The sequence below is a fragment of the Brachyhypopomus gauderio genome, chromosome 9 (assembly GCF_052324685.1).
Source record: "Brachyhypopomus gauderio isolate BG-103 chromosome 9, BGAUD_0.2, whole genome shotgun sequence".
Taxonomy (NCBI): Eukaryota; Metazoa; Chordata; class Actinopteri; order Gymnotiformes; family Hypopomidae; genus Brachyhypopomus; species Brachyhypopomus gauderio.
This window is the reverse complement of record NC_135219.1, coordinates 417,833-445,731: the sequence shown is the minus strand read 5'-3', so window position 1 is coordinate 445,731 and position 27,899 is coordinate 417,833. Positions and strand designations below refer to the sequence as shown.

The 27,899-nt window shown below is 41.0% G+C and overlaps 2 protein-coding genes across 4 annotated transcripts in view; both read left to right on the top strand.

Moving 5' to 3' along the window:
- LOC143523608 (transcriptional protein SWT1-like) overlaps positions 1-27,899 on the top strand; it is a 136,979-nt gene that overhangs the window by 72,214 nt on the left and 36,866 nt on the right. The gene's annotated exons all lie outside the window — the stretch shown is intronic.
- LOC143522628 (uncharacterized) lies at positions 6,734-22,032 on the top strand. Of its 3 annotated transcripts, none has more exons than XR_013133082.1 (6): positions 6,734-6,825; positions 7,110-7,415; positions 8,265-8,386; positions 8,486-8,557; positions 9,140-9,202; positions 9,522-9,829. XR_013133082.1 is itself a non-coding variant. In XM_077016352.1 (6 exons), the coding sequence occupies exons 1-5, from the start codon at positions 6,780-6,782 to the stop codon at positions 9,184-9,186; spliced, it is 609 nt and encodes a 202-aa protein (XP_076872467.1). In that variant the 5' UTR covers positions 6,734-6,779; the 3' UTR covers positions 9,187-9,202; positions 21,831-22,032. The 3 variants fall into 3 exon arrangements, 2 of the variants coding, with proteins under 2 accessions (XP_076872467.1, XP_076872466.1); XM_077016352.1 differs by lacking the exon at positions 9,522-9,829 and adding an exon at positions 21,831-22,032 and having other exon boundaries at positions 8,265-8,402; XM_077016351.1 differs by having other exon boundaries at positions 8,265-8,402.

Here is a 27,899-nt window from a genome sequence, read left to right as displayed (position 1 = left end):
TGGCGTGACCGTAGCGCGCGACTCTGTACACCTCGTGCAAACTTGCGTGAACGGCGGAGGCTAGTTGACTAAAAAAAGTTTTCTTGCATTACGTTAACAAATACGAGCCTCTTGTAATTCCAGGAAACATGAGAGAACGTGAAGACGTTAAGATTGGGTGTTTTGAAAATAAACAACCATTAAAAAATGTGATAAAAAGCGAATTATTTCGAGTATATGTATAAATATTTAACTTAATTAAATGTAACATTGAAAACGTGTTGAAATGGACCTTGAAAGTGACGTGCAAGTGCTTTAATTCCACCTTATAAAGGTGTATGAACCCTGCAAACATGACTTTGTTCATTGTGCTGAGGCGCGGCGCGTGCGAAGTTACAAAATTCGAGAGGTGCACGACCTTGCGAATCACCAGCGCGCGAGGCTCTCGCGCACGGGTGGAGCCACCGCGATTACGTCATTTTCGGCGCACGCACCGCCGGCGCCGCTCGCGCTGCCCGCACGCGCCGCGTCAAATATAATAGCTTAAACCAGGCTTAACATGGATGGTTTTGTTCTGTTTGTATTTAAAAGCTCTATCCAGTGTAATTTTTTTGTAGCATACCTACTTAAAGCAGGTAATCTTACGGCTTATGTTTTTGTGAATAGTGAATTTGATAAAAACAAGAGAGCTTCATACCTTTTAAAACTCACCAGGATTCACTAAATTTGACTTGATCTTTAAATAGTTTTCTGAAGAGGACCCCCAGATTTATGTACATTTATTGCTCAGGTGTTGCATTTTGTCGCTTCATAGATTCTCTCTTCTCTCCTTACACAGGCTGTTTAGATAAATATACTTTATAAATGTGTTTATTGTGTAGAATTAGGCAAAAGAGGTCGTGTCCCAACTACACCACATTTTCAGTAATTGCTAGCATTGTCTTTTGCCAGGAAAAATTTTCAGTCAAATGAAAATTTCTTGCTTTAACCCATGTATAAGTTTCACTAATGCATTTCTCTCTTTCTCTCTCTCTCTCTCTCTCTCTCTCTCTCTCTCTCTCTCTTGTGATTTTGGCAGGATGACCTCACTGTGGTGCTGGTGTAGGTTCTTCTGGCTTGTGAAAGTAAGGGTTTTTAAAGGTTCAACATTTAACATTTGCAGAAATGTAAGAGCCATAACATCATACGTCACATGAAGAGGAAAAGCAAGCAAGCAAGCAAGCATCCTGTGTTCAGACTGAAATCACCCAATACTATATATCCTGTGAATCTAAGCAAAAGTTTTGATCTGCATGTTCTCGAAAACATGAAGTGGATTCTATAGTGCTGCTCGCTCCAAGTTGTCTTGTGTACTTTTCGTACTTTTTAGTTTTACTGTAACTATAACAATGCTGCAGGGTTGCCAGCTCTCACGCATTGAGCGTGAGACACACGCATTTGACCGTCTTCACACGCTCTCACGCCACACTTCCGATATCACGCCGAAAAAAAAACTAGTTTATTTACCTCTGATCCACATCTATGATTCAATGAGTTACTAGTTCGCTCTGGCACCAACCAATCCCCCCCCCCCCCCCCCCCCCGAACAATTTACCCTCGCCATCTCCTCCTGGTTCAAATCTCACTCCAAGCGATCTTCAAAAGTTGGCAACCCTGCAATGTTCTTGTCGTGAAAAAAGGAAAAGAGGAAGATCACAGAGGTGAAGGAGATTATATGAAGATAATTTTATTAAATAAACGTGTTGTTTGGGCCTAGTAACACCTCCAAAATTAACGTTGATCTGGGTCCTTTAAGTCAACATCTCACACTGACGGCAACTGACCTGGGTGTAAAATTGGACACTGATCTTAAACTTGATGCACATATTAAATCAGTTGTCAAGTCGAGCTTTTATCATTTAAGACAATTGGCCAAAGTGAAGCCATTTCTTTCTGTGCATCACTTTGAGATTTTAATCCATGCATTTATTACAGCTCGTTTAGACTACTGCAATGCACTTTATGTGGGAGTGGACAAGACATTACTTACCCGATTACAGTTGGTCCAAAATGCTGCTGCTCGTCTTTTAGTTGGCGTTAAAAAACGGGACCATATTACGCCGATTTTAGCCTCACTTCACTGGCTCCCAGTTCATTTTAGGATCGATTTTAAAATTCTGCTATTTTGTTTTAAATGTCTTCACGGCCTCGCCCCTCCTTATTTGTCTGACCTGCTCCACCCATACATCCCCTCACGCTCACTCAGATCTGCCGCTCTGTCATTATTGGCTGTCCCAAAAACAAAGAGGAAGCTGAGAGGTGATCGTGCCTTTTCAGTCGCCGCCCCAAAACTGTGGAACGATCTTCCCCTGTACATCAGGCAGGCCGAAACACTCTCTGCTTTTAAATCCTCTCTTAAAACACATTTATTCTCTTTGGCTTTTAACTCAGTCTGAGATGTTGGCTCTTATTTTGTTCTTATTTTGTTTTATTGTTTTAATGACTGTTCTTTGTGTGTGTGTGTCTTTGTGCTGTATGTGTATACACATGATTTGTTTTGTTTCTTGTTTTTAAATCTTGTTTTTAGTTGTGTACAGCACTTTGGCCAATAGCTTTGATTTAAAGTGCTTTATAAATAAATGAAGTTGAAGTTGAAGTTGAAGAGGTTTTTAAAAGAGAGAAAGATCACAGAGGTGAAGGAGATTATATGAAGAGGTTTTTAAAAGAGAGAAAGATCACAGAGGTGAAGGAGATTATATGAAGAGGTTTTTAAAAGAGAGAAAGATCACAGAGGTGAAGGAGATTATATGAAGAGGTTTTTAAAAGAGCGCATGGTTTGACTCTGTGAGTCCAGAGATGACGGTAAATAAACAACAACAACGTTGTAGCTCCGTAAAGTTGGAGACCCGATCCGTTTGTAGTGAAGAGACCGAACTCTTAATCCCTGACCCACACAGACATTCTAACGTGTATATTATGTGTGTATCTGCATTTGTGTATGTGCGTGTTTGTTTGTTTGTGTGTGTGAGAAGTGTGGAGAGAGGTGACTGATGTTTTTGGTTTCATATGTTAATTGTTTGTATAGTGAGAGAAACTGGGACACATTCATGGACATCAAGAACGTCTCCAGAAGTGTCTCCTACAGTAACCGTCACATCTGGAGTTAAAGAACCATCAGATCTTCAGACTACACACTGTTTCTCCCCAGTACGCTACATCATAGGTCAAACCACATTCTGTTTAATCTGCACTCAAATATCAACAGACTCTTTATCCAGTCTAACTGTTCTATGTGTGTTCACACAGTTCTCAGCATCTTGATGGTTTTAATACTCTGCATACTCGGGATAGAGGTATTCATCTATTGGAAACACAGAGGTAATAAACACATATATTCTCTCTCACCGACTCTCCCCCCCCCCCCCCCCCCCCCCCCTCTCTCATACACACACACGTATTGGCGCACATACACACGCACACACACACACACACACACTGGGCACTTCATGGGTGTTTAGGCTTTTGATTCCCTTTCAGGTTTTTACCTCAGTTTGTTTTGTTTATACGCCTGGGGCGTTTTTAAGGAAGAAGCAGTGGGCGAGGGCGTGTGTGGTTGGGTGTGTGTGTGTGTGTGCGCAGAGGTGTCAATTCCAGGTTCAGAAAGTAAAAGTCCTCACCAGGATTTTGCTCAAGCTTGCTAGATTTTCTAATTAGTGCAATCAACACAATCCAGGAAGCCTGAGCAAAATCCTGGTGAGGACTTTTACTTTCTGAACCTGGAATTGACACGTGTGTGTGTGTGTGTGTGTGTGTTTCATATACAGTACTAATATCATGTTTATGTGTCACATGCATCTGGCGTCTTATTGTGTTTTCTGGTCATTTTTCCCTTTAGGAGAGAGACGTGGACAGAATGTGGACACTGAAACATCCAGACGTTAATGGTCAGGACGGTCAGGTTAGCTCACATGATGGACTGAATTTAGTTCAGCCATGATGGAACAACTTTCATTATTCGTCTTAAAGGTCAAATATGTTTATTAATAAATTGTTGCTGTACATTTTGGGTCTTCTGAGTGGAATCTGAGGTCAGATAAATACTCATCAGTGATCAGAATCTTTGTCTGCTCCAATGGGGACTAAATGGCTTGTGCAGTAACAGCTGGGTTCTCCTAGTTCTCCTGGTTCTCCTGGTGCCGTGTTGCTGTATTATTTAATGCACTTGTACAGTAGCTGCTTCGTTTAGAACAAATGAGAACGTGAAATGTTTCTTCTGTTTTAAAAAGTGCTGCGTCATCACCAGACCTGAAAGACTCCTATTAGAGAGGAGAAGATCACACGTGGAGCTGGACCAGTACGCTCCAACAGCACATGAAGACTCGAGATGTTCCAGTGGGAGGAGATGAGCAAGATGTAGAGGCTGATAAACGTGTGATGGTAACTGTTTACACTATGAACATGACGGAGAATGAACATTTGAAAGTGCACCGTATAACTGAAGAACCTACAGTTGTGAACACCTAGTTAAGGTTAAACTGCTTGACTGTGATGAAGTTTGTGTAATGTTGAAAAAAAAATTTCACTTTTGCTGGAATATTTGCCGTGTGTTTTACTTCAGACAGAACTGCCTAAGCCAAACGATCACAATAGCACAATTTTAAAAACACAAATAGCACATCAACGTCATCTAAATGTGTTTTTTCCTTAGTTTACATAGACTCTTAAATCTATATTTGATGCGTCCCTATCGTGTAAAGTCGTGTTTGTAGTATGACTTATTTATCCATACCAGATGAGTGCACGTATCATGTTTGTATTATTGTGGAAGAAAATAAAAGGTCTTAAACAAGAAAGGAGAATGTTGGTTGCACATGTTGAAATTTAGATGTGGAAATTCTGCTGCTGATTCTTGAGGAATTGGCACACACACACACACACACAGACACAGACCTAACATAAACTATGATAATATATGACTAAGAAACACATGAAAAAGGTTTAAAAGTGCAACTATAAAAACAGCTTGCAGGTTTCAAATCAAGCGCGTTTGTAAAGGCTCATTGTAAAATGTGACAAACTCTGGAGGTTCCACACCCCTGCAGTTTCAGCAGGTGGGAGGGGCATAACAGGTCAGTAGGCGGGGTAGACCAGAGACCATGTGACTCAACATGACCACTGTGGTCCTGGAGCAGGTCAGTCACCACATAAGTGACTTGGCAGATAGGAAGTATAGAAAATGAGAAACGTACGTACATGTGACGATATGTCTTGTATGTATAAATATATCTCTGAATCACCACTAGAGGGCGACAATAGACGATCCCCCTAATTCCACTGGACCTTCTTCCATGTTCATGAACGTTATTGAGTGTGAACCAGTGAAACAGCAGCGTTCTGTCACTTTTACATCATTCTTTAACTATAACATCAGTTTCATTACTGTAACTAACATGAAACATCATGTTAAGTTGATACCTGCCATGTATTGTGTTAGTATTTAATTCAAACATTTACACCTCAAATACATTAACAGCTGACGTCCTAGAACATACATGTGCATTTATGTGCAGGTTCATTGTTTAATCCACTTCTAAAAGTCCTTAACCGCTTCCTCACTGTGGTCTACTGAGGGATTAGTGTGAACTTTAACACATTTTATTCCTCTGACTAGTATGTGAATAACACTACCATTGGCTTTTTAAAGGTATAAGTGTGTATTTTATGAGGATGTGATGATGCATCGACGCCTAAATGTTTTTCCCTAAGTCACCACCAGGTGAAGCCATAAAATAATAACCCTGTTGACACTTTGGATTAAAACAGCAGTATTATGATTTTTAAATGTTTACATTTTTAAATGCAACATTTCGTTTTTTTCAGTCAATTTCTTTCATTGCAATACACTCATTCAGTTCTCTACACACAGCATTTTCATTATTCTAAAATTCTAAAAACTTTGTGTCTATTCTCCACTCTAACGTGTGAGTAAGTGTGAATTTCAGACATCTCTGTGGTGTCTCTTTATCTTCACTGCTGAAACACGTATTCAGGGGTTATTTTAGCAGATCTCGTTTTGATCTGCATGTTCTCAAACATGAAGTGGATTCTATTGCTGCTTGCTCCAAGTTGTCTTGTGTACTTTTCGTACTTTTTAGTTTTTCTGTAACTATAACAATGTTCTTGTCATGAAAAACTTTAGTTTAGTAACAACACTCAGAGAACTGGGCTGTAGATTAAAAGTCTGATACATGATCCTGTCTGACAGCACGATAACTCTTCCACTATAATGTGTGAATGAACACTGACCACAGATGTTCCAAACACAGACATCTCACCCTGCAGAACTAATTTAAGTGAAGCAGCATTAAGAATAAAACTCCCAACCACCAACCACCACCGCAAAACTGCTACAGCAGTGTAGAGTCAAGCAAGCGGACAGCAAGAGTTCGTTGTTAAATGTACATTTACAGTGTTGTAAAGGGTTGTTATGAACAAATAAATGGTCATTGGTCATTAAATGGGAATTTACGAATGTTATAAGAGACAAACTAAATTGTTAGAAAACCATGCAGTTCATGTACATTTAATTGGCCAGCTAGCTGTGTTAAATGTGTGAGAGAGAGAGAGAGAGAGAGAGAGTGTGTGTGTGTGTGTGTGTGTGTGTGTGTGTGTGTGTGTGTGTGTGTGTGTGTGTGTGTGTGTGTGTGTGTGTGTGTGCGTGAGAGGAAGGGAGAGTGCCCATGTGTGTGAGAGAGCGTGAGTGTGTGGGGGTTAAGTGGTGTGGTTCTGAGGAACTGTATCATCTCAGAACACACACAGGGATGGAGAGGTTGTGTCTTCTGCTGGTTGTGCTCCACATCACTGCAGGTGGGATCAGTTATTTCATCTGTTCTCTTAGAGACAAACTGAGACTCAGTTCTGAGTTCAGTGTTGTTCACATTAGTGACATGGTGTCTGTCTAGTTTAGACTAAGTGTGTGTAGAAATGTCATTAAGAACAGTATTAGACTACAACTACTGAATCTGTTCAACTAAACATGTAACAGAGATGAATTATTGAATTGTTTATAACCTGCATTTGGAGGCTTATAGCCAGTAGCAATATTTTCCCTCTGAGTGATAATAATGTTGGAGCTTTCTGTCTTTCTGCAGGCTGCATGCTCTCTGACAATACAACCATGGAGGTCAAAGGTCACACCGTAGGCTCAGTCCTGCTGTCCTGCTCCTGCACTGACCTGCAGACACAACCTCAGAGTCTCATCTGGAGGACTCTGAGTAGTGGAAACTGGACCGATGTGTTCAGAGATGAGCGCTACAGAGACAGAGTTCAGCGGTTTAATAAAACCTCTCCTGGAAATCTCTCTCTGTTCATAACTGACCTGAGAGAAGAAGATGGGGGAGACTACAGGTGTGAGAGTGAACACAAATATTACAGATACTTCACTCTGCGTGTTTCAGGTAAACCACTGAAATATACATGACAAGCATGTGTAGTCGTAAAAAGGTTCTTTGCAGTGTGAGTGTGTGAAAATGACTGAGAGATCAAAGATTCACCTATGTTTACTGTTTATGAGATTTTTATGTCATTTAAATAGGCTGACAAATGTTTTGTAAATTGACTTAGAATTTGAGTTAAATATTTTTGTTAAAAAATATTTTGTGCGGGATATTTTTGTAGGACCTGGCAACCCTGGCAGGGGGAGTTTTAACATTTCTGATACTACACACATCTGATCTAGAGAGATGACACATAAAAATGGAGCTCATAAAAGAAAAGACAAAAGGAAAAGAGAGAAAGATCATAGAGGTGAAGGAGATTATATGAAGAGGGTTTTAAAAGATCGCAGGGTTTGACTCTGTGAGTCCAGAGATGACTGTAAATAAACAACAACAACGTTATATCTCCGTAAAGTTGGAGACCCGATCAATTTGTACTGAAGAGACCGAACTCTTAATCCCTGACCCGCACAGACCAGAACAGCACACAGACGGAAAAACCACCACAGACACACACAATTGACCACTGAATTGAGAATATCTGTACATTTGTGGGTTTGTTACAGTTTTTATTACAGTATTTTGTCTTGTTCAATAAGACATTAATTTAAATGATTATGTGATTGCTTGATTGAATAATTGAAGAGGTAGTAAAGACTGGTACATGTGAAGACTTCATGCTCCTGGGCCCAGCAAGTCTATCAACTGACCTGTATAAGAGTGATATATTACCTGAGGAACTGGTGTATGGTGGAGAGAGGTGACTGTGTCTGTGATGTTTTTGGTTTCATATGTTATTTGTTTGTATAGCGAGGGAAACTGGGACACATTCATGGACATCAAGAACGTCTCCAGAAGTGTCTCCTACAGTAACCGTCACATCTGGAGTTAAAGAACCATCAGATCTTCAGACTACACACTGTTTCTCCCCAGTACGCTACATCATAGGTCAAACCACATTCTGTTTAATCTGCACTCAAATATCAACAGACTCTTTATCCAGTCTAACGGTTCTATGTGTGTTCACACAGTTCTCAGCATCTTGATGGTTTTAATACTCTGCATACTCGGGATAGAGGTATTCATCTATTGGAAACACAGAGGTAATAAACATATATATTCTCTCTCACCGACTCCCCCCCCCCCCCCCCCCCCCTCTCTCATACACACACACGTATTGGCGCACATACACACACACACACACACACACACACACTGGGCACTTCATGGGTGTTTAGGCTTTTGATTCCCTTTCAGGTTTTTACCTCAGTTTGTTTTGTTTATACGCCTGGGGCGTTTTTAAGGAAGAAGCAGTGGGCGAGGGCGTGTGTGGTTGGGTGTGTGTGTGTGTGTGTGTGTGTGTGTGTGTGTGCGCAGAGGTGTCAATTCCAGGTTCAGAAAGTAAAAGTCCTCACCAGGATTTTGCTCAAGCTTGCTAGATTTTCTAATTAGTGCAATCAACACAATCCAGGAAGCCTGAGCAAAATCCTGGTGAGGACTTTTACTTTCTGAACCTGGAATTGACACGTGTGTGTGTGTGTGTGTGTGTGTGTGTGTGTGTGTGTGTGTGTCTGTGTGTGTGTCTGTGTGTGTGTGTGTGTGTTTCATATACAGTACTAATATCATGTTTATGTGTCACATGCATCTGGCGTCTTACTGTGTTTTCTGGTCATTTTTCCCTTTAGGAGAGAGACGTGGACAGAATGTGGACACTGAAACATCCAGACGTTAATGGTCAGGACGGTCAGGTTAACTCACATGATGGACTGAATTTAGTTCAGCCATGATGGAACAACTTTCATTATTCGTCTTAAAGGTCAAATATGTTTATTAATAAAGTGTTGCTGTACATTTTGGGTCTTCTGAGTGGAATCTGAGGTCAGATAAATACTCATCAGTGATCAGAATCTTTGTCTGCTCCAATGGGGACTAAATGGCTTGTGCAGTAACAGCCGGGTTCTCCTGGTTCTCCTGGTGCCGTGTTGCTGTATTATTTAATGCACTTGTACAGTAGCTGCTTCGTTTAGAACAAATGAGAACGTGAAATGTTTCTTCTGTTTTAAAAAGTGCTGCGTCATCACCAGACCTGAAAGACTCCTATTAGAGAGGAGAAGATCACACGTGGAGCTGGACCAGCACGCTCCAACAGCACATGAAGACTCGAGATGTTCCAGTGGGAGGAGATGAGCAAGATGTAGAGGCTGATAAACGTGTGATGGTAACTGTTTACACTATGAACATGACGGAGAATGAACATTTGAAAGTGCACCGTATAACTGAAGAACCTACAGTTGTGAACACCTAGTTAAGGTTAAACTGCTTGACTGTGATGAAGTTTGTGTAATGTTGAAAAAAAAATTTCACTTTTGCTGGAATATTTGCCGTGTGTTTTACTTCAGACAGAACTGCCTAAGCCAAACGATCACAATAGCACAATTTTAAAAACACAAATAGCACATCAACGTCATCTAAATGTGTTTTTTCCTTAGTTTACATAGACTCTTAAATCTATATTTGATGCGTCCCTGTAACGTAGCTCGCGCTACGGAGCGAGGAGACGGACACAATCGCTGAGAAGAGCGAGATTTATTGAAGGGAATACCATAATCGTCGTCGCTTAGCCAGGCAGGGTCAATCACAGGAGGGCAGTCCGAATAACAGAGGAACACAGGCATACTGAACACGACGGGGGAACACAGACAAACTCACGAGCAAGATGCATACAGTGAACAGAAAGCACAAACCGACAGCATGAACAAATGGATAGACAAAATCACGGATGACACGACTGGGGAATGACGGGACTTATATACACAGAACCAAACTAGGGACAGGTGATGACAATGACACAGGGGCGTGGTAACAAACGAGGAATCCAAAATAAACGAGCAGGGCGGGACAAACAGGCAGGGAACACGGACATGAGGGAACCCAGAGTGACAGCTACGAGAGGGGGCGTTGCCCTACGTGACAGTCCCTATCGTGTAAAGTCGTGTTTGTAGTATGACTTATTTATCCATACCAGATGAGTGAACGTATCATGTTTGTATTATTGTGGAAGATAATAAAAGGTCTTAAACAAGAAAGGAGAATGTTGGTTGCACATGTTGAAATTTAGATGTGGAAATTCTGCTGCTGATTCTTGAGGAATTGGCACACACACACACAGACCTAACATAAACTATGATAATATATGACTAAGAAACACATGAAAAAGGTTTAAAAGTGCAACTATAAAAACAGCTTGCAGGTTTCAAATCAAGCGCGTTTGTAAAGGCTCATTGTAAAATGTGACAAACTCTGGAGGTTCCACACTCCTGCAGTGTCAGCAGGTGGGAGGGGCATAACAGGTCAGTAGGCGGGGTAGACCAGAGACCAAGTGACTGAGCATGGCCACTGTGGTCCTGGAGCAGGTCAGTCACCACATAAGTGACTTGGCAGATAGGAAGTATAGAAAATGAGAAACGTACGTACATGTGACGATATGTCTTGTATGTATAAATATATCTCTGAATCACCACTAGAGGGCGACAATAGACGATCCCCCTAATTCCACTGGTCCTTCTTCCATGTTCATGAACGTTATTGAGTGTGAACCAGTGAAACAGCAGCCTTCTGTCACTTTTACATCATTCTTTAACTATAACATCAGTTTCATTACTGTAACTAACATGAAACATCATGTTAAGTTGATACCTGCCATGTATTGTGTTAGTATTTAATTCAAACATTTACACCTCAAATACATTAACAGCTGACGTCCTAGAACATACATGTGCATTTATGTGCAGGTTCATTGTTTAATCCACTTCTAAAAGTCCTTAACCGCTTCCTCACTGTGGTCTACTGAGGGATTAGTGTGAACTTTAACACATTTTATTCCTCTGACTAGTATGTGAATAACACTACCATTGGCTTTTTAAAGGTATAAGTGTGTATTTTATGAGGATGTGATGATGCATCGACGCCTAAATGTTTTTCCCTAAGTCACCACCAGGTGAAGCCATAAAATAATAACCCTGTTGACACTTTGGATTAAAACAGCAGTATTATGATTTTTAAATGTTTACATTTTTAAATGCAACATTTCGTTTTTTTCAGTCAATTTCTTTCATTGCAATACACTCATTCAGTTCTCTACACACAGCATTTTCATTATTCTAAAATTCTAAAAACTTTGTGTCTATTCTCCACTCTAACGTGTGAGTAAGTGTGAATTTCAGACATCTCTGTGGTGTCTCTTTATCTTCACTGCTGAAACACGTATTCAGGGGTTATTGTAGCAGATCTCGTTTTGATCTGCATGTTCTCAAACATGAAGTGGATTCTATTGCTGCTTGCTCCAAGTTGTCTTGTGTACTTTTCGTACTTTTTAGTTTTTCTGTAACTATAACAATGTTCTTGTCATGAAAAACTTTAGTTTAGTAACAACACTCAGAGAACTGGGCTGTAGATTAAAAGTCTGATACATGATCCTGTCTGACAGCACGATAACTCTTCCACTATAATGTGTGAATGAACACTGACCACAGATGTTCCAAACACAGACATCTCACCCTGCAGAACTAATTTAAGTGAAGCAGCATTAAGAATAAAACTCCCAACCACCAACCACCACCGCAAAACTGCTACAGCAGTGTAGAGTCAAGCAAGCGGACAGCAAGAGTTCGTTGTTAAATGTACATTTACAGTGTTGTAAAGGGTTGTTATGAACAAATAAATGGTCATTGGTCATTAAATGGGAATTTACGAATGTTATAAGAGACAAACTAAATTGTTAGAAAACCATGCAGTTCATGTACATTTAATTGGCCAGCTAGCTGTGTTAAATGTGAGAGAGAGAGAGAGAGAGAGAGAGAGAGAGAGAGAGAGTGTGTGTGTGTGTGTGTGTGTGTGTGTGTGTGTGTGTGTGTGTGTGTGTGTGTGTGTGTGTGTGTGTGTGTGTGTGTGGTGTGTGTGTGTGTGTGTGCGTGAGAGGAAGGGAGAGTGCCCATGTGTGTGAGAGAGCGTGAGTGTGTGGGGGTTAAGTGGTGTGGTTCTGAGGAACTGTATCATCTCAGAACACACACAGGGATGGAGAGGTTGTGTCTTCTGCTGGTTGTGCTCCACATCACTGCAGGTGGGATCAGTTATTTCATCTGTTTTCTTAGAGACAAACTGAGACTCAGTTCTGAGTTCAGTGTTGTTCACATTAGTGACATGGTGTCTGTCTAGTTTAGACTAAGTGTGTGTAGAAATGTCATTAAGAACAGTATTAGACTACAACTACTGAATCTGTTCAACTAAACATGTAACAGAGATGAATTATTGAATTGTTTATAACCTGCATTTGGAGGCTTATAGCCAGTAGCAATATTTTCCCTCTGAGTGATAATAATGTTGGAGCTTTCTGTCTTTCTGCAGGCTGCATGCTCTCTGACAATACAACCATGGAGGTCAAAGGTCACACCGTAGGCTCAGTCCTGCTGTCCTGCTCCTGCACTGACCTGCAGACACAACCTCAGAGTCTCATCTGGAGGACTCTGAGTAGTGGAAACTGGACCGATGTGTTCAGAGATGAGCGCTACAGAGACAGAGTTCAGCGGTTTAATAAAACCTCTCCTGGAAATCTCTCTCTGTTCATAACTGACCTGAGAGAAGAAGATGGGGGAGACTACAGGTGTGAGAGTGAACACAAATATTACAGATACTTCACTCTGCGTGTTTCAGGTAAACCACTGAAATATACATGACAAGCATGTGTAGTCGTAAAAAGGTTCTTTGCAGTGTGAGTGTGTGAAAATGACTGAGAGATCAAAGATTCACCTATGTTTACTGTTTATGAGATTTTTATGTCATTTAAATAGGCTGACAAATGTTTTGTAAATTGACTTAGAATTTGAGTTAAATATTTTTGTTAAAAAATATTTTGTGCGGGATATTTTTGTAGGACCTGGCAACCCTGGCAGGGGGAGTTTTAACATTTCTGATACTACACACATCTGATCTAGAGAGATGACACATAAAAATGGAGCTCAAAAAAGAAAAGACAAAAGGAAAAGAGAGAAAGATCATAGAGGTGAAGGAGATTATATGAAGAGGGTTTTAAAAGATCGCAGGGTTTGACTCTGTGAGTCCAGAGATGACTGTAAATAAACAACAACAACGTTATATCTCCGTAAAGTTGGAGACCCGATCCGTTTGTAGTGAAGAGACCGAACTCTTAATCCCTGACCCTCACAGACCAGAACAGCACACAGACGGAAAAACCACCGCAGACACAGAACTGACCACTGAATTGAGAATATCATTTATCTTGTTTTTCACGTAACTGTAATTTGTGTGTTTGCTACAGTTTTTATTACAGTATTTTGTCTTGTTCAATAAGACATTAATTTAAATGATGATGTGATTGCTTGATTGAATAATTGAAGAGGTAGTAAAGGCTGGTACATGTGAAGACTTCATGCCCCTGGGCCCAGCAAGTCTATCAACTGACCTGTATAAGAGTGATATTTTACCTGAGGAACTGGTGTAGGGTGGAGAGAGGTGACTGTGTCTGTGATGTTTCTGGTTTCATATGTTATTTGTTTGTATAGTGAGGGAAACTGGGACACATTCATGGACATCAAGAACGTCTCCAGAAGTGTCTCCTACAGGAACCATCACAGCTGGAGTTAAAGAACCATCAGATCTTCAGACTACACACTGTTTCTCCCCAGTACACTACACCCTAGGTCAAACCACTTTCTATTTTATCTGCACTCAAATACCAACAGACCCTCTATCCAGTCTAACTGTTCTATGTGTGTTCACACAGTTCTCAGCATCTTGATGGTTTTAATACTCTGCATACTCGGGATAGAGGCATTCATCCACTGGAAACACAGAGGTAATAAACACACATATATACTCTCTCACTATCTCTCTCACTCTCTCACACACACACAAATGGTCCTTCATGGGCGTTTGGAAGAATCAGTGGGTGAAGGCGTGCGTGTGTGTGTGTGTGTGTGTGTGTGTGTGTGTGTGTGTGTGTGTGTGTGTGAAGAAGCAGTGGGTGAGGGCGTGTGTGTGTTGTTGTTTTCATTCTTTGCCTTAAAGGTCAAAGATGTTTATTAATAAAATGGGTCTGATCTGAGGTCAGATAAAAACTCATCAGTGATCTGAATATTTGTCTGGGGACTAAATGAAAATGGCTTGTGCAGTAATCAGAATCAGTTTTATTGGCCAAGTATATGTACATACACAAGGAAATTGACTCCGGTAGTTGTTGGCTCTCTAAACAACACACAACAGACATACAGTAGTAACAATACTATACAATAACATACGATATATACAGTGCATAGTGGTAGCAGTACTATACAAGTAACATACATTATATACAGATAGTGCACATACAGGCATATCTATTGTGATGATGCGGAGGAGGCAGGCACGATGACACAGTTGTGGTGAAACATAGAACTTTACTTGAACACATAGTGAAGTTCAGCACGTTAGCGTAAGCACTTACAGAGTAACTCACTTCTGTCACGAGCTTTAGACTTTAGACATTAAATAGGTGATTAACACATTCCCCAGTGATCACGAGACAACGGCACAGGTGAGACTACGAACACGCTCACAAACAACCCACACCCACGGAACTACAAACATGGACATAACTGCACGCAGACAACATAACACGCCCACAAGGAGGGGTCCAGAGCTGAACCGTGACACATATACATCATATAGCACCTTCAAACTTGTGGAAACCTACATTGAAGATCTCTCCTGGTCTGCTAGCACACGATGTTGTGGTACAAAATGTCCACCAGCGACTACACTTCCTGAGTTTGTGCTAATGTGGTTGGTAGATCTGAGCAGTTCCACAGAGACAGAACAAACCAGCTCCAGTTTAAGACCTTTTATTATCTTCCACAATAATATAAACACAATACACTCACTCATCTGGTATGGATAAATAAGTCATACTACAAACACGACCTTACTTGACAGGGACGTCTAACGTATAGATTTAAAAGCTTGTGTAAACTAAGTCAAGCAGTTGCTTCCATCAGCAAAAGGTCACAGAGCAACAGGTACATATACAGAGTTCAAACATCAGTTTAACCTTAACTAGGTGTTCACAACTGTAGGTTCCTCAGTTATACGGTGCACTTTCAAATGTTCATTCTCAGTCATGTTCATAGTGTAAACAGTTATTTTTTTATCAAAGTGTTTTTATTGAACATCTTAAGCATTAAAACACTATATGATACACGTTTTATTTTTGTCATTATTTCAACCCCCCCACCCAAAACAACCCCAACTGTTGCACAAATATAAATATAGATTTGAAAAGATTCATAAAGTATTAATATGCACAGAGGAGAGGAAAATAAATAAATAAATACAAAATATGTGCATTACTCCTGTGAAAATGAGATTAGCGAGGGATCCATCTCCCTAATTTGATCCAAAACCGGTTGCCAGATATCAAGGAATTTGTAGGCACAACCTCTTATAAAATACCTTATTTTTTCCATAGTCAGATAGAAGGTCAGTAAACCACATTTTAAAAGTTGGAGAGGACTTATCTTTCCATTTAAGTAGTATTTGTTATCGAGCTAAAAGAGTAGTAAAGGCTATAAGGATTTTATTATTTTGATTTTAATGAGGATACTGTGGTGCAATGCCAAATATAGAGATTATAACATCAGGCTCTATTACTGTCCCCAATATATCAGAGATAAACCTAAATATAGCCTTCCAAAAATCTTCAAGTTTTGGACAAAGCCAAAACATGTGGTACAGAGTTCCAGGCTCAACTTCACATCTATCACAGTGAGGATCTATCTCCCGTTTAAATTTCACCAGTTTTACTTTGGACCAATGCAATCTATGGACCACTTTAAATTGGATCACTTGATGTCTTTGACATATTGAAGATAAATGAATATTTTTCAATATAGATTGCCAGACATCCTCAGTTATTCCTATAGCCAGGTCCTCTTCCCACATCCTCTTCACACGAGCCAATGGCCCCATATTATAAGTATTCATTATACTATAAATTTTACCAATGGCTCCTTTAGAATACGGATTCACCTCTAGAAGAGTTTCTAGAAGCGACTCAGGTGGTAATGAAGGGAAATTACAAACAGATGACGATACAAAACTGCGAAGTTGAAGATATTTGAAGAAGTGAGCATTAGGAATTTGGAATTTGGTTTTCACATGCTGAAAAGTTGCAAAACTGCCTTCAACATACATATCTCTTAATACCCTGAGACCTTTTAAAGACCAGGCATCAAAAGAATCATCTATAATGGAAGGAGTAAACATGTGATTTTTAGTTATGGGAGCATAGACGGAAATATAATTGAGTGAGAAATGTCTTCTAAACTGTCCCCATATTTTAAGAGAATGTTTAACCACTGGATTTAGAGAGTATTTGCATACTGGATGAGGTGATGGGAACGTTGAGCAGAGCAAAGCATGTAATGAAGCAGGTTGACATGACAAATTCTCCAGAGACAGCCACTCAGGACCATCAATATCTGATTTAAGCCAATATAACATAGAGTGGGCATTGGCTGCCCAATAATAATATTGAAAATTGGGTAACGATAGTCAACAATGTTCTCGATGTCGCTGCAGGATACTTTTGCGGATGCGTGCATTTTTCCCATTCCATATAAATTCTGATATTAGCTTGTCTATGAGTAAGAAAAAAGATTTATTAAAAATATTGGAATACACTGGAACAAATACAAAAATCTTGGCAAGATATTCATCTTAACAGTGTTTATCGTGCCTCCTAATGAGATCGATAATGTACGCCAGTATTTGAAATCTTGTTTTATAGAGTCTATCAGTGGAATGAAATTTGCTTTGAAGAGATGTAGTTATTGGTAACCCAAATACCCAAGTACTTAAATTTATCTTTATTCAGCTTAAATGGTAAGGAGTCAAATGTAATTAGTCTGGCTGCTGTATTGATCGGCAGAAGTTCACTCTTTTGCAAATTTATTTTATATCCTGATATTTTTCCAAAGCTTCCAAGTAATGACAATATTTGAGGCAAGGTCCTAAGTGGCTCAGACACATACAAGAGGGTATCGTCCGCATAGAGGGATACTTTATGCTCAGATTCACCCCTCCGTATGCCCTTAATAATACTATCAGACCGTATTGCAACTGCTAAAGGCTCAACCATCAGTGCAAATAACGAAGGCGATAGGGGGCAGCCCTGCCTAGTCCCGCGACCTAATGGAAAAAAGATTATATGTTATTATTTGTCCGAATTGCTGCCAAAGGGGAGGAATATAAAACCTGAATCCATGATATAAATTTTGAACCAAAACCAAATTTTCTCAATGTATAAAAGAGGTAGTCCCACTCCACCCGATCAAATGCCTTTTCAGCATCTAAGGACAAAAGCACATCGGGTATATCGAGTGGAGTGGGATGATAGAGGATGTTCAAAAGTCTACGTATATTGTAAAATGAATACCGATTCTTAATAAACCCAGTCTGATCGTCAGACACTACTGAAGGTATAACTATTTCCAATCGAAGTGCTAAAACTTTGGCAAATATTTTACTATCAACATTTAACAATGAAAAAGGCCGATATGAGCTACAATCCAATTTACTCTTACCCTTTTTATGAATTAAAGAAATAACGGCTTGCCTCATGGTTTCTGGCAATGAACCAGAGATGGAGGATTCATCACAGCAAGCAGTAGCCTATAGGACAGACCTGGGCAAACAACGGCCCGCGGGCCACATCCGGCCCGTTGTGCGTCCCTGTCCGGCCCGCGAGAGGCCAATCATAAATGAAACAAATATCTATGTCGTGCGTACAATACAACTGTGAAGCTTTTATTTTGAAAGCGCTACGTTTGTGTTAATTCCGTGTGGACGTACCTGCGTGTGTGTGTGAGCTGTGCGAGAAACACTGTAAGTGATCAGCGACAAGTTAAGGCTGAATTTATACTTTCGGGAGTGAATGTTGCACCTCGCGCGAACCTCCGCAAACGGCGGAAAATTTACGTGACGAATTTTAATTGTGCATTGTGTTCCAGGTTTGAAAAGTGCTGGAATTTAGGCTAAAGTACTTGAAAATGCTTGAAATTGTAACTGTATTTCGATTCACAACAAATAGCTGACTGAACAGCGGGGTATTCCAGAAAGCGGGTAAGTAAACTCAGAGTTAACGAAAGCTCCGGTTTTCCGTTCCAGAAACCGAGCTTAGAGAGAACCTGAGTCAGCTGGGAAATATTGAAATGGACCTTGAAAGTGCCGTAGAAGTGCTTTAAAGCTAGGTTTAAGCCAGGTTTACTTGACGCGGCGCGAGGGTCCGCGCAGCGAAAATTATATAATCGCGGTGGCGGAGGGCGTCACGCGCTGTTGATTCGCAAGGTAGTGCACCTCTCGAATTTTGTAACTTCGCGCGCGCGCCGCACTTCAGCGCAATGAACAAAGTCATGTTTGCAGGGTTCATACACCTTTATAAGGTGGAATTAAAGCACTTGTACGTCACTTTCAAGGTCCATTTCAATATTTCCCTGCACGTTAAACTTAATTAAGTTAAATATTTATACATATATTCGACATGATCCGAAATAATTTGCTTTATCATCACATTATTTAATGGTTGTTTATTTTCAAAACGCTCAATCTTAACGTCTTCATGTTCTCTCATGTTTCGTCCTAAAATTACAAGAGGTAACGTAATACAAGAAAACTGTTCATTCAGATGGTTATTTGTTGTGAAACGAAGTAGTTACAATTTCAAACATTTTCAAGTATTTAGCCTAAATTCCAGCACTTTTCAAATCTGAAACAAAAAGCAACATTAAAATTGGTCAGGTAAATGTTCCTTCCCCTGTTTTTGAGGGGTGTTTCTTTATACCAACACACATCGTTTCGGAGAACACTGCACAGAATGCGGCAAATATAAACGCCTTCGCCGTTCACGGAAGTTTGCGTGAGGTGGGCGGAGCCACTGTGATGACGTCATTATTGTTTGTGTGGCCCTCTGACACAATTCAGGTTTCTCATGTGGCCCCTTGTAAAAATTTCAAGGTACTTTCAAGGTCCATTTCAAGACTCAGGTTCTCTCTAAGCTCGGTTTCTGGAACGGAAAACCTGAGCTTTCGTTAACTCTGAGTTTACTTACCCGCTTTCTGGAATACCCCGCTGTTCAGTCAGCTATTTGTTGTGAATCGAAATACAGTTACAATTTCAAGCATTTTCAAGTACTTTAGCCTAAATTCCAGCACTTTTCAAACCTGGAACACAATGCACAATTAAAATTCGTCACGTAAATTTTCCGCCGTTTGCGGAGGTTCGCGCGAGGTGCAACATTCACTCCCGAAAGTATAAATTCAGCCTTAACTTGTCGCTGATCACTTACAGTGTTTCTCGCACAGCTCACACACACACGCAGGTACGTCCATACGGAATTAACCCAAACGTAGCGCTTTCAAAATAAAAGCGTCACAGTTGTATTGCACGCACGACATAGATATTTGTTTCATTTATGATTGGCCTCTCGCGGGCCGGACAGGGACGCACAACGGGCCGGATGTGGCCCGTGGGCCGTTGTTTGCCCAGGTCTGGTATAGGCCCTTTGAAGTGTAAAGTGTACATTGTGCAATGAGTATATTATATTCAGCTATTATATACAATAGTGAACATATGAATCTGAGAACATAGTGTGCACTAATGGCATAACAGGATTTAGTAAACAGAATAAGTGTAACGATCCAACCAGGAAGACACGGATCCAATTGCGGAATGCAGTCGTTTTTATTTGTGAAGTGAGTGTGGAGTACTCGTACAGATGAATAACTCCGTAGAGTGTGTGAAGTGTAAGAGTACGGTGGTCGAGGTCAGGACGGCCCAAGTTCACGCCGGGTAGACAGATGGCTGGAGGTACAAGAGGGCTAGGCTGGGAACGAGGTCTGGAATGAGAGCAGAGGTCAATACACAGGAGATCAATCACAGAGAGATAACGCTTGGTAAGTGGCATGCCAACAATACTTCACAACCCGGAAGTGAGAGGGGGAAGCTTAAGTATTCGTGAATGTGGGAGTAAATGAGTGGCAGGTGTGTGGACTAATTCGGTGGTCATGTGCTGTTCCTGACAATAAGTGTCTAAAGACCAAGTAGAGAACAGTGTACAGGATGCATAGATGCACACTGATGTACACTGATGGGGTAGTAGGAGACAATATCTCTTCCTTCATTATCGGGATGAACATACAGGTAAGTGGTACACAGACAATGTTCTGTCTAAGTTACTGTGAACCTGAACACTCAGCAGACACAGCATGGAGGGGGTTGGGGAGAGGTTCATGAGGAAAATGGCAGAGAGGAAAAACTGTTCCTGTGTCTGGTTGTTTTGGTGCGTATGGATCTGTAGTGCTTGCCAGAGGAGAGGAGGTTGAAGAGTGTGTGTGCTGGGTGTGAGGGATCCTTGGTTATGTTCTCTGCCCACTTCCTGGTCCTTCTGCTGTACAGGTCCTGGAGGGAGGGCAGTGATCTCACTTCTTCACTTTCACTTCTTCAACTTTAAATTCATGTTCAAGTTCATATTTTTCAATTATTTATTCATGTTGAATGATAACACTGCTTTGGCAATACTGTAACTGCATATGGTCATGCCAATAAAGCTTATCGAATTGAAATGTAGCGGAAATGTAGCGGAGACAGGACACATCCCTGTGGTGCCCCAGTACTGAATGACCTGGTTTCAGATGTGACATCTCTCAGCCTCCCCTGATGGCGCCTGTCTGTAAGAAAGCTAGCGATCCACTGAGAGATGGCAGGAGATACCATGAGCTGAGAGAGTTTTTCAGTGAGAATTTCTGGTATGATGGTCTTAAACGCCAAGCTGAAATCTACAAACAGGATCCTGGCATAGGACCATAGGGTCAAGATGTAGAATGAAGTGCAGCCCCATGTTCACTGCATCATCCACTGACCTGTTGGACCTATAGGCTAATTGTAGAGGATCTAGCTGGTGCCGTGTGACGTCCTACAGGTGAGACAGCACCAGACGTTTGAAGATCTTCATTGTAACTGGAGTTAAGGCTACAGGTCTATAGTCATTCAGTTGAGTGATGGAGGATGTTTTGGGTACCGGGATGATGGTGGAGCTTTTGAAGCATGAGGGCACTTCAGACAGCTCCAGTGACCTGTTGTATATCTGCGTGAATATTGGGGCTAGTTGTTCTGTACAGGCTTTTAGACAGGACGGTGATACTCCATCAGGGCCCATGGAGCAGCTGGGTTCTCCAGGTTCTCCTGGTGCAGTGTTGCTGTATTATTTAATGCACGCTGCTACGTTTAGAACAAATGAGAACATGAAATGTTTTTTTCTGTTTTAAAAAGTGCTGTGTCATCACCAGACCTGAAGAGGAGAAGATCACACGTGGAGCTGGACCAGCACGCTCCAACAGCACATGAAGACTCGAGATGTTCCAGTGGGAGGAGATGAGCAGGATGTAGAGCACAGGTGTCAAACTCAAGGCCCGCGGGCCAAATGTGGCCCACTGCGTCATTTTATGTGGCCCACGTGAACTTAAAAAACAAAAAAAAAAAAATTAAAATACGTGCAGTGACCAAAAACGACATTTCCTACAATTAATAAACGTGAAGTGACGGCATCTCGACACTGCAGTTTCTATATCGATGTGATTTTCCCAATAAGTGTAATTGATAAATACAAATAATGATCCCAAATGTCCAGGAAGAGAAACATCGATGCAGATAGAAGTGTGTTTCAAGAAAGACAAGAAAGCAAATGTTTGTGCTTCAAGGAGAAAAACCTGTATGTCTTTTGTGTTATGAAGCGGTGGCGGTTGTCAAAAAGTACAATCTAAGTCGACATTTGAGCCCTAAAACGGAGATAAGTATGCCAAAATTAGGCATCAAGAAAAACAACAAATTGCCAAAGAATTAAAAGGCAAACTGCAATCTCAACAGAATGTGTTGGCAAAAGCAACAACCACAGTTATTTGATATTTCAAGTTTTGAACAAAGTAAATATGATATCTTTGATGTTATTTTTCTTTATTCACTTGGATAGTTTGTTGATTGATGGAGTAATGTAGGTTTCATAACCTACAAAATTCAAAAGGATTTATGTTATAACAACAACAAGCAAACATATATATATTTTATATCTGTGCAAATATATATGTAATATTTGTAACTTGAATAAGTAATACGTTCAGTTATTTAACATTAAGGAGTAGTTACATTTATAAGTTACATATGGCCCTCTGTGGACAACGATTATGCTGATGTGGCCCTTGGTGAAAATGAGTTTGACACCCCTGATGTAGAGGCTGATAAACGTGTGATGGTAACTGTTTACACTATGAACATGACGGAGAATGCACATTTGAAAGTGCACCGTATAACTGAAGAACCTACAGTTGTGAACACCTAGTTAAGGTTAAACTGCTTGACTGTGATGAAGTTTGTGGAATGTTGAAAATAAAATTTCACTTTTGCTGGAATATTTGCCGTGTGTTTTACTTCAGACAGAACTGCCTCAGCCACACGACCACAATAGCACAATTTTAAAAACACAAATAACACATGAACGTCATCTAAATGTGCTTTTCCTTAGTTTACTCAGGCTTTTAAATCTGTACGTGTTACGTCCCTGTCGAGTAAGGTTGTGTTTGTAGTATGACTTATTTATCCATACCAGATGAGATCTTGTAGAAGATAATAAAAGGTCTTAAACTGGAGCTGGTTTGTTCTGTCTCTGTGGAACTGCTCAGATCTACCGACCACATTAGCACAAACTCAGGAAGTGTAGACGCTGATGGACATTTTGTACCATTTTGTATCTTCAATGTAGGTTCCCACAGGTTTGAAGGTGCTATATGATGTTATAACCACTGTTAAGTGGTTAATTGATGGTCTGAGAACGAGGAAGTTGAGTCTTATAGTGTAACATCTGACTAAGATGTTGGTGCGTTAGCGTCACTTGATGTCTGTGGAGGAATTTTGGTGAATTCAGACTGCAAAACACAAACATGTCATTGTGTATGAAGACTGTCTCCTTAATACGTCCATAACAACTTTTATAAATACTTAAACATGGACAATAATCATTCATGACTGGTGAACTTTAGGACAAAGTGAAACACCTTCAAGGTGCAGTAGTCCCATTATTACAGCTGTACTATATTCAGGTGGGAGGAGGAGAGACAGACATTAATGATTCATCTTCAATATTCAGTTCATCATCACTCATACAGTGTGTTACTGTACTCTGACTCACACAGGTGTCTTGTGTACAGAGAACTGTACAGTCTTGCTGGATTTAACCTCAGCTGAAAACAGGAATCCGCATCATTATTATAAGAAACAAACAGCTCAGTGGAGCAGACACACATCAACCCTCACAAAACAAAACAGACAAACAGCATTTTAAAGAATAAAAACCCAGAACACACAGTGACTGATGTGAAACACTACCACTGTCCTCCTGTTCATGACACTCACAAAACACACAGCAGCCATAATGGCTCCCTCTAGTGGACGATCTGGGGCCTGTTAAACAAGAAAGGAGTACAGTGGTTGCACATGTCGAAATGTTGATGTGGAAATTCTGCTGCTGGTTCTTGGGGTATTGGCACGCACGCACGCACGCACGCACACACACACACACACACTGTGAAGGAAATATTGATTATATTCATGTGTGATTCATGTTAATCATGTCCATGCAGACACTATAGCACGGTCTGTGTGAAAAGTACTGCTTAGTAGTTAACTGTAACCATATTGAAGATGTTTTTCTGTAAGACTGAAGTTTTCTGTGCAGCAGCAGAGTTAGTGATAATATTGCTTATCTGTTTCTAAGCACCCAAGGTTGAATCCTAGGGAAACTGATAACTGCTCCTGGGAAGCAGGCATCCTTAGTTTTTTCTACACACACACTTTGACTATAAGAATCTGGACTGAGAGAGACAGTTCAGAGTTACTGCATGAAGCGTAAGCTTCACATCATACTTTTATACTTTTATATTTTGTAACTCTCTTGCTATCAAATAAATACTGCTTAATATATTATAAGACCTCGAATTCTGTGCCATCAATTCCACCACAGAATTTGGCGTTGTCGGCAGGATGAGCGAGGATCGTAGCGGAGGAATGAACTGAAGCTCACCGAGGACACTCCTCAGTCTGGGACTGAGCTGGACGACGGGAACCCCACAAGCTAAAGGGAAAGTACCGCCAGGGTGTAGCTGAAAGTTCTGACCTCGCTGACGACTCCCGCCTCATCCAACGAACAAAAAGAACGTGGTGGTGGCACACAATCGTAAGTGAATAAAAAACTTGTTTGTAGTTTTCCACGGAATAGGCGTCCCTGCCTGCATTGAAATAGGAAAGGAATATTACTCTGGGAGTAATAAAGAGCCTATTAAGAGAATAGGCCTATTTAGACGCCTAACTAGAGAAAAGGCCGTTCTTGTAGACGTACATTAACGTATAAGGACCCGGGTCGATTCAGTGCGAGGCTATAGGAGGGACCTATTCACGGCCATTGTTGGAACTAAATTGAGATCCAATATATGTTAAGCAGTAAATAAGTGTTTTTGATAGCAATTTGTATTTTTAATAGCAATTTGTATTTTGAACATTTAAAGGATGGGTTTAAGTAACAGTAAAAAATATGCCTTTGATGTCAGCCAACATCCCAATAGCATTTTTGAACAGATGAATAGACTTTATGGTACTGACTGCTGCAAACATGTTCCATACTGGATAGAAAATTGTGGGTTTGCGCCAAGTGGTTCACTGAGTGTGGTGTATTTGGGAAAGTTGATACAGAGGGTTCAAGAGAGACCTAAAAAGGATAATAAGAAAGCATGCTGTCATGCGTATTTTGATGACAATAAGGAAGATATGTTGCAAGTGTTGGTTAGAGGAGGCTCAAAAGAGAGCTAATATGCAAAAGAAGGTTAGGCAGGTAGGGCTTGGAGAAAATACTAATAAGGTGTCCCAGTGTGTCTCCTTAGCTGATCCTGACCTCGATGCCGCCCCAACGAGACTTCGCCCACCACCCGGAGTACCTGGGGGAGAGGGAGCCGCTGCAGCTGCACCACTCCCACACCCGCCTCACAACAGACACCCACCGCCATATGCTGACGCCAGAGCTGCCTTAGAAAATGCACAACAACGTGAACTGTCAGAAGACTCGGCCCCCGTACTCTCCCCTGTCAGTAAGCACACCAGGCTTCAAACCGCAGTGAAGGGAGGAGGCCTTATGACAGCACCAGGCCCTCACACTGGATCATGGTATGAGATGGTGCCCGTTGCCAATCAGGCAGCCCACCAGATGATGATAACCACGCCCGAACCAGTGATCACACAGTTCCCGATGGTAGAAGTCTCCGGCCTGGACGGAGTTATCATGGTGCACAGACACTGGACTTCTGATGACATCATGAAAGCAGGCGAGGGTATGGACAAACCATCTGACATAGGAGGACGGTGCTTTGGAGAATAACTTGTGGCTTTTGCTCGGTCCTGTAGACCGACCCAATCAGAACTGAAACGTTTACTGGTGGTCAAACTCGGACCTCAGTTCAACAAGATCGAACGTGACTGGAATCCAGGTGATGTCTGTCTCCACCTACCTGAGTGGGATGCCCCTGATGGAGAGGGAGCTGATCTGAACGGACCCCCAGAGCTGGAGATGCACCTATTGAATGAACAACTAATTCAAAAGTTTGTCTTTGTACAAGTCTATGTACTGTGTCTAAGCAGGTGAAAGCAGTGTTGCTAGAACCAGCAGACCATCTGCTCCACTCCTTCATTCCTGACGACTGGGTTGCAGAACCAGATGATTCCTAAAGCTTTCTGAAAGAATGACTACTGTTGCATGAAGATTATGTTGAATGATTAAGAGAATCAAAGGGGGAAATGTGAAGGAAATATTGATTATATTCATGTGTGATTCATGTTAATCATGTCCATGCAGACACTATAGCACGGTCTGTGTGAAAAGTACTGCTTAGTAGTTAACTGTAACCATATTGAAGATGTTTTTCTGTAAGACTGAAGTTTTCTGTGCAGCAGCAGAGTTAGTGATAATATTGCTTATCTGTTTCTAAGCACCCAAGGTTGAATCCTAGGGAAACTGATAACTGCTCCTGGGAAGCAGGCATCCTTAGTTTTTTCTACACACACACTTTGACTATAAGAATCTGGACTGAGAGAGACAGTTCAGAGTTACTGCATGAAGCGTAAGCTTCACATCATACTTTTATACTTTTATATTTTGTAACTCTCTTGCTATCAAATAAATACTGCTTAATATATTATAAGACCTCGAATTCTGTGCCATCAATTCCACCACAACACACACACACACACACACACACACACACACACACACACACACACACACACAACAGGCCTAATGTAAACTATGGTAATTTATGACTAAGAAACACATGAAACAGGTTTAAAAGGGCATCTATAAAAACAGCTTGTAGGTTTCAAATCAAGCGCGTTTGTAAAGGCTCATTGTAAAAGGTGACAAACTCATGAGGTTCCACACCCCTGCAGTGTCAGCAGGTGGGAGGGGCATAACAGGTCAGTGGGCGGGACAGAACAGAGACCACGTGACTCAGTATGGCCACTGTGGTCCTGGAGCAGGTCAGTCACCACATCAGTGACTTGGCAGATAGGAAGTATAGAAAATGAGAAACGTATGTACATGTGACGATATGTCTTGTACGTATAAATATAATCCCTAAATCACCACTAGGGGGCGACAATAGTCGATCACACTAATTCCACTGGACCTTCTTCCATGTTCATGAACGTTATTGAGTGTGAACCAGTGAAACAGCAGCGTTCTGTCACTTTTACATCATTCTTTAACTATAACATCAGTTTCATTACTGTAACTAACATGAAACATTATGTTAAGTTGATACCTCCCATGCATTGTGTTAGCATGTAATTCAAACATTTACACCTCAAATACATTAACAGCTGACGTCCAGAACATACATGTGCATTTATGTGCAGGTTCATCGTTAAATCCACTTCTAAAAGTACTTAACCGCTTCCCCACTGTGGTCTACTGAGGGATTAGTTTGAACTTTAAAACATTTTATTCCTCTGACTAGTATGTGAATAGCACTACCATTGGCTTTTTAAAGGTATAAGTGTGTATTTTATGAGGATGTGATGATGCATCAACACCTAAATGTTTTTTCCCTAAGGGTGTACTCACACTAGGCACGGTTTGCTGGTTCCGTGCTGGGGCCCGGTTATCCCCCCTCTGGCCTGCACTCACACTGGCTTCATCAACCGTGCCCGAGCACGCTTACGTCATCACAACGTGACTTTATTTGGGAAAAAAGCGCGCTCGCACAACACTATGGAGTTCACGATTCTCTTTTTATTGTATTTTTGGAG

Coding starts and splice junctions, on each gene's coding strand:
- LOC143522628 (XM_077016352.1), top strand. CDS start 6,780: ATGGAGAGGTTGTGTCTTCTGCTGGTTGTGCTCCACATCACTGCAG. Junction 7,416..8,264: donor CTTCACTCTGCGTGTTTCAG/GTAAACCACTGA, acceptor TTGTTTGTATAG/CGAGGGAAACTGGGACACAT. Junction 8,403..8,485: donor CCCAGTACGCTACATCATAG/GTCAAACCACAT, acceptor GTGTTCACACAG/TTCTCAGCATCTTGATGGTT.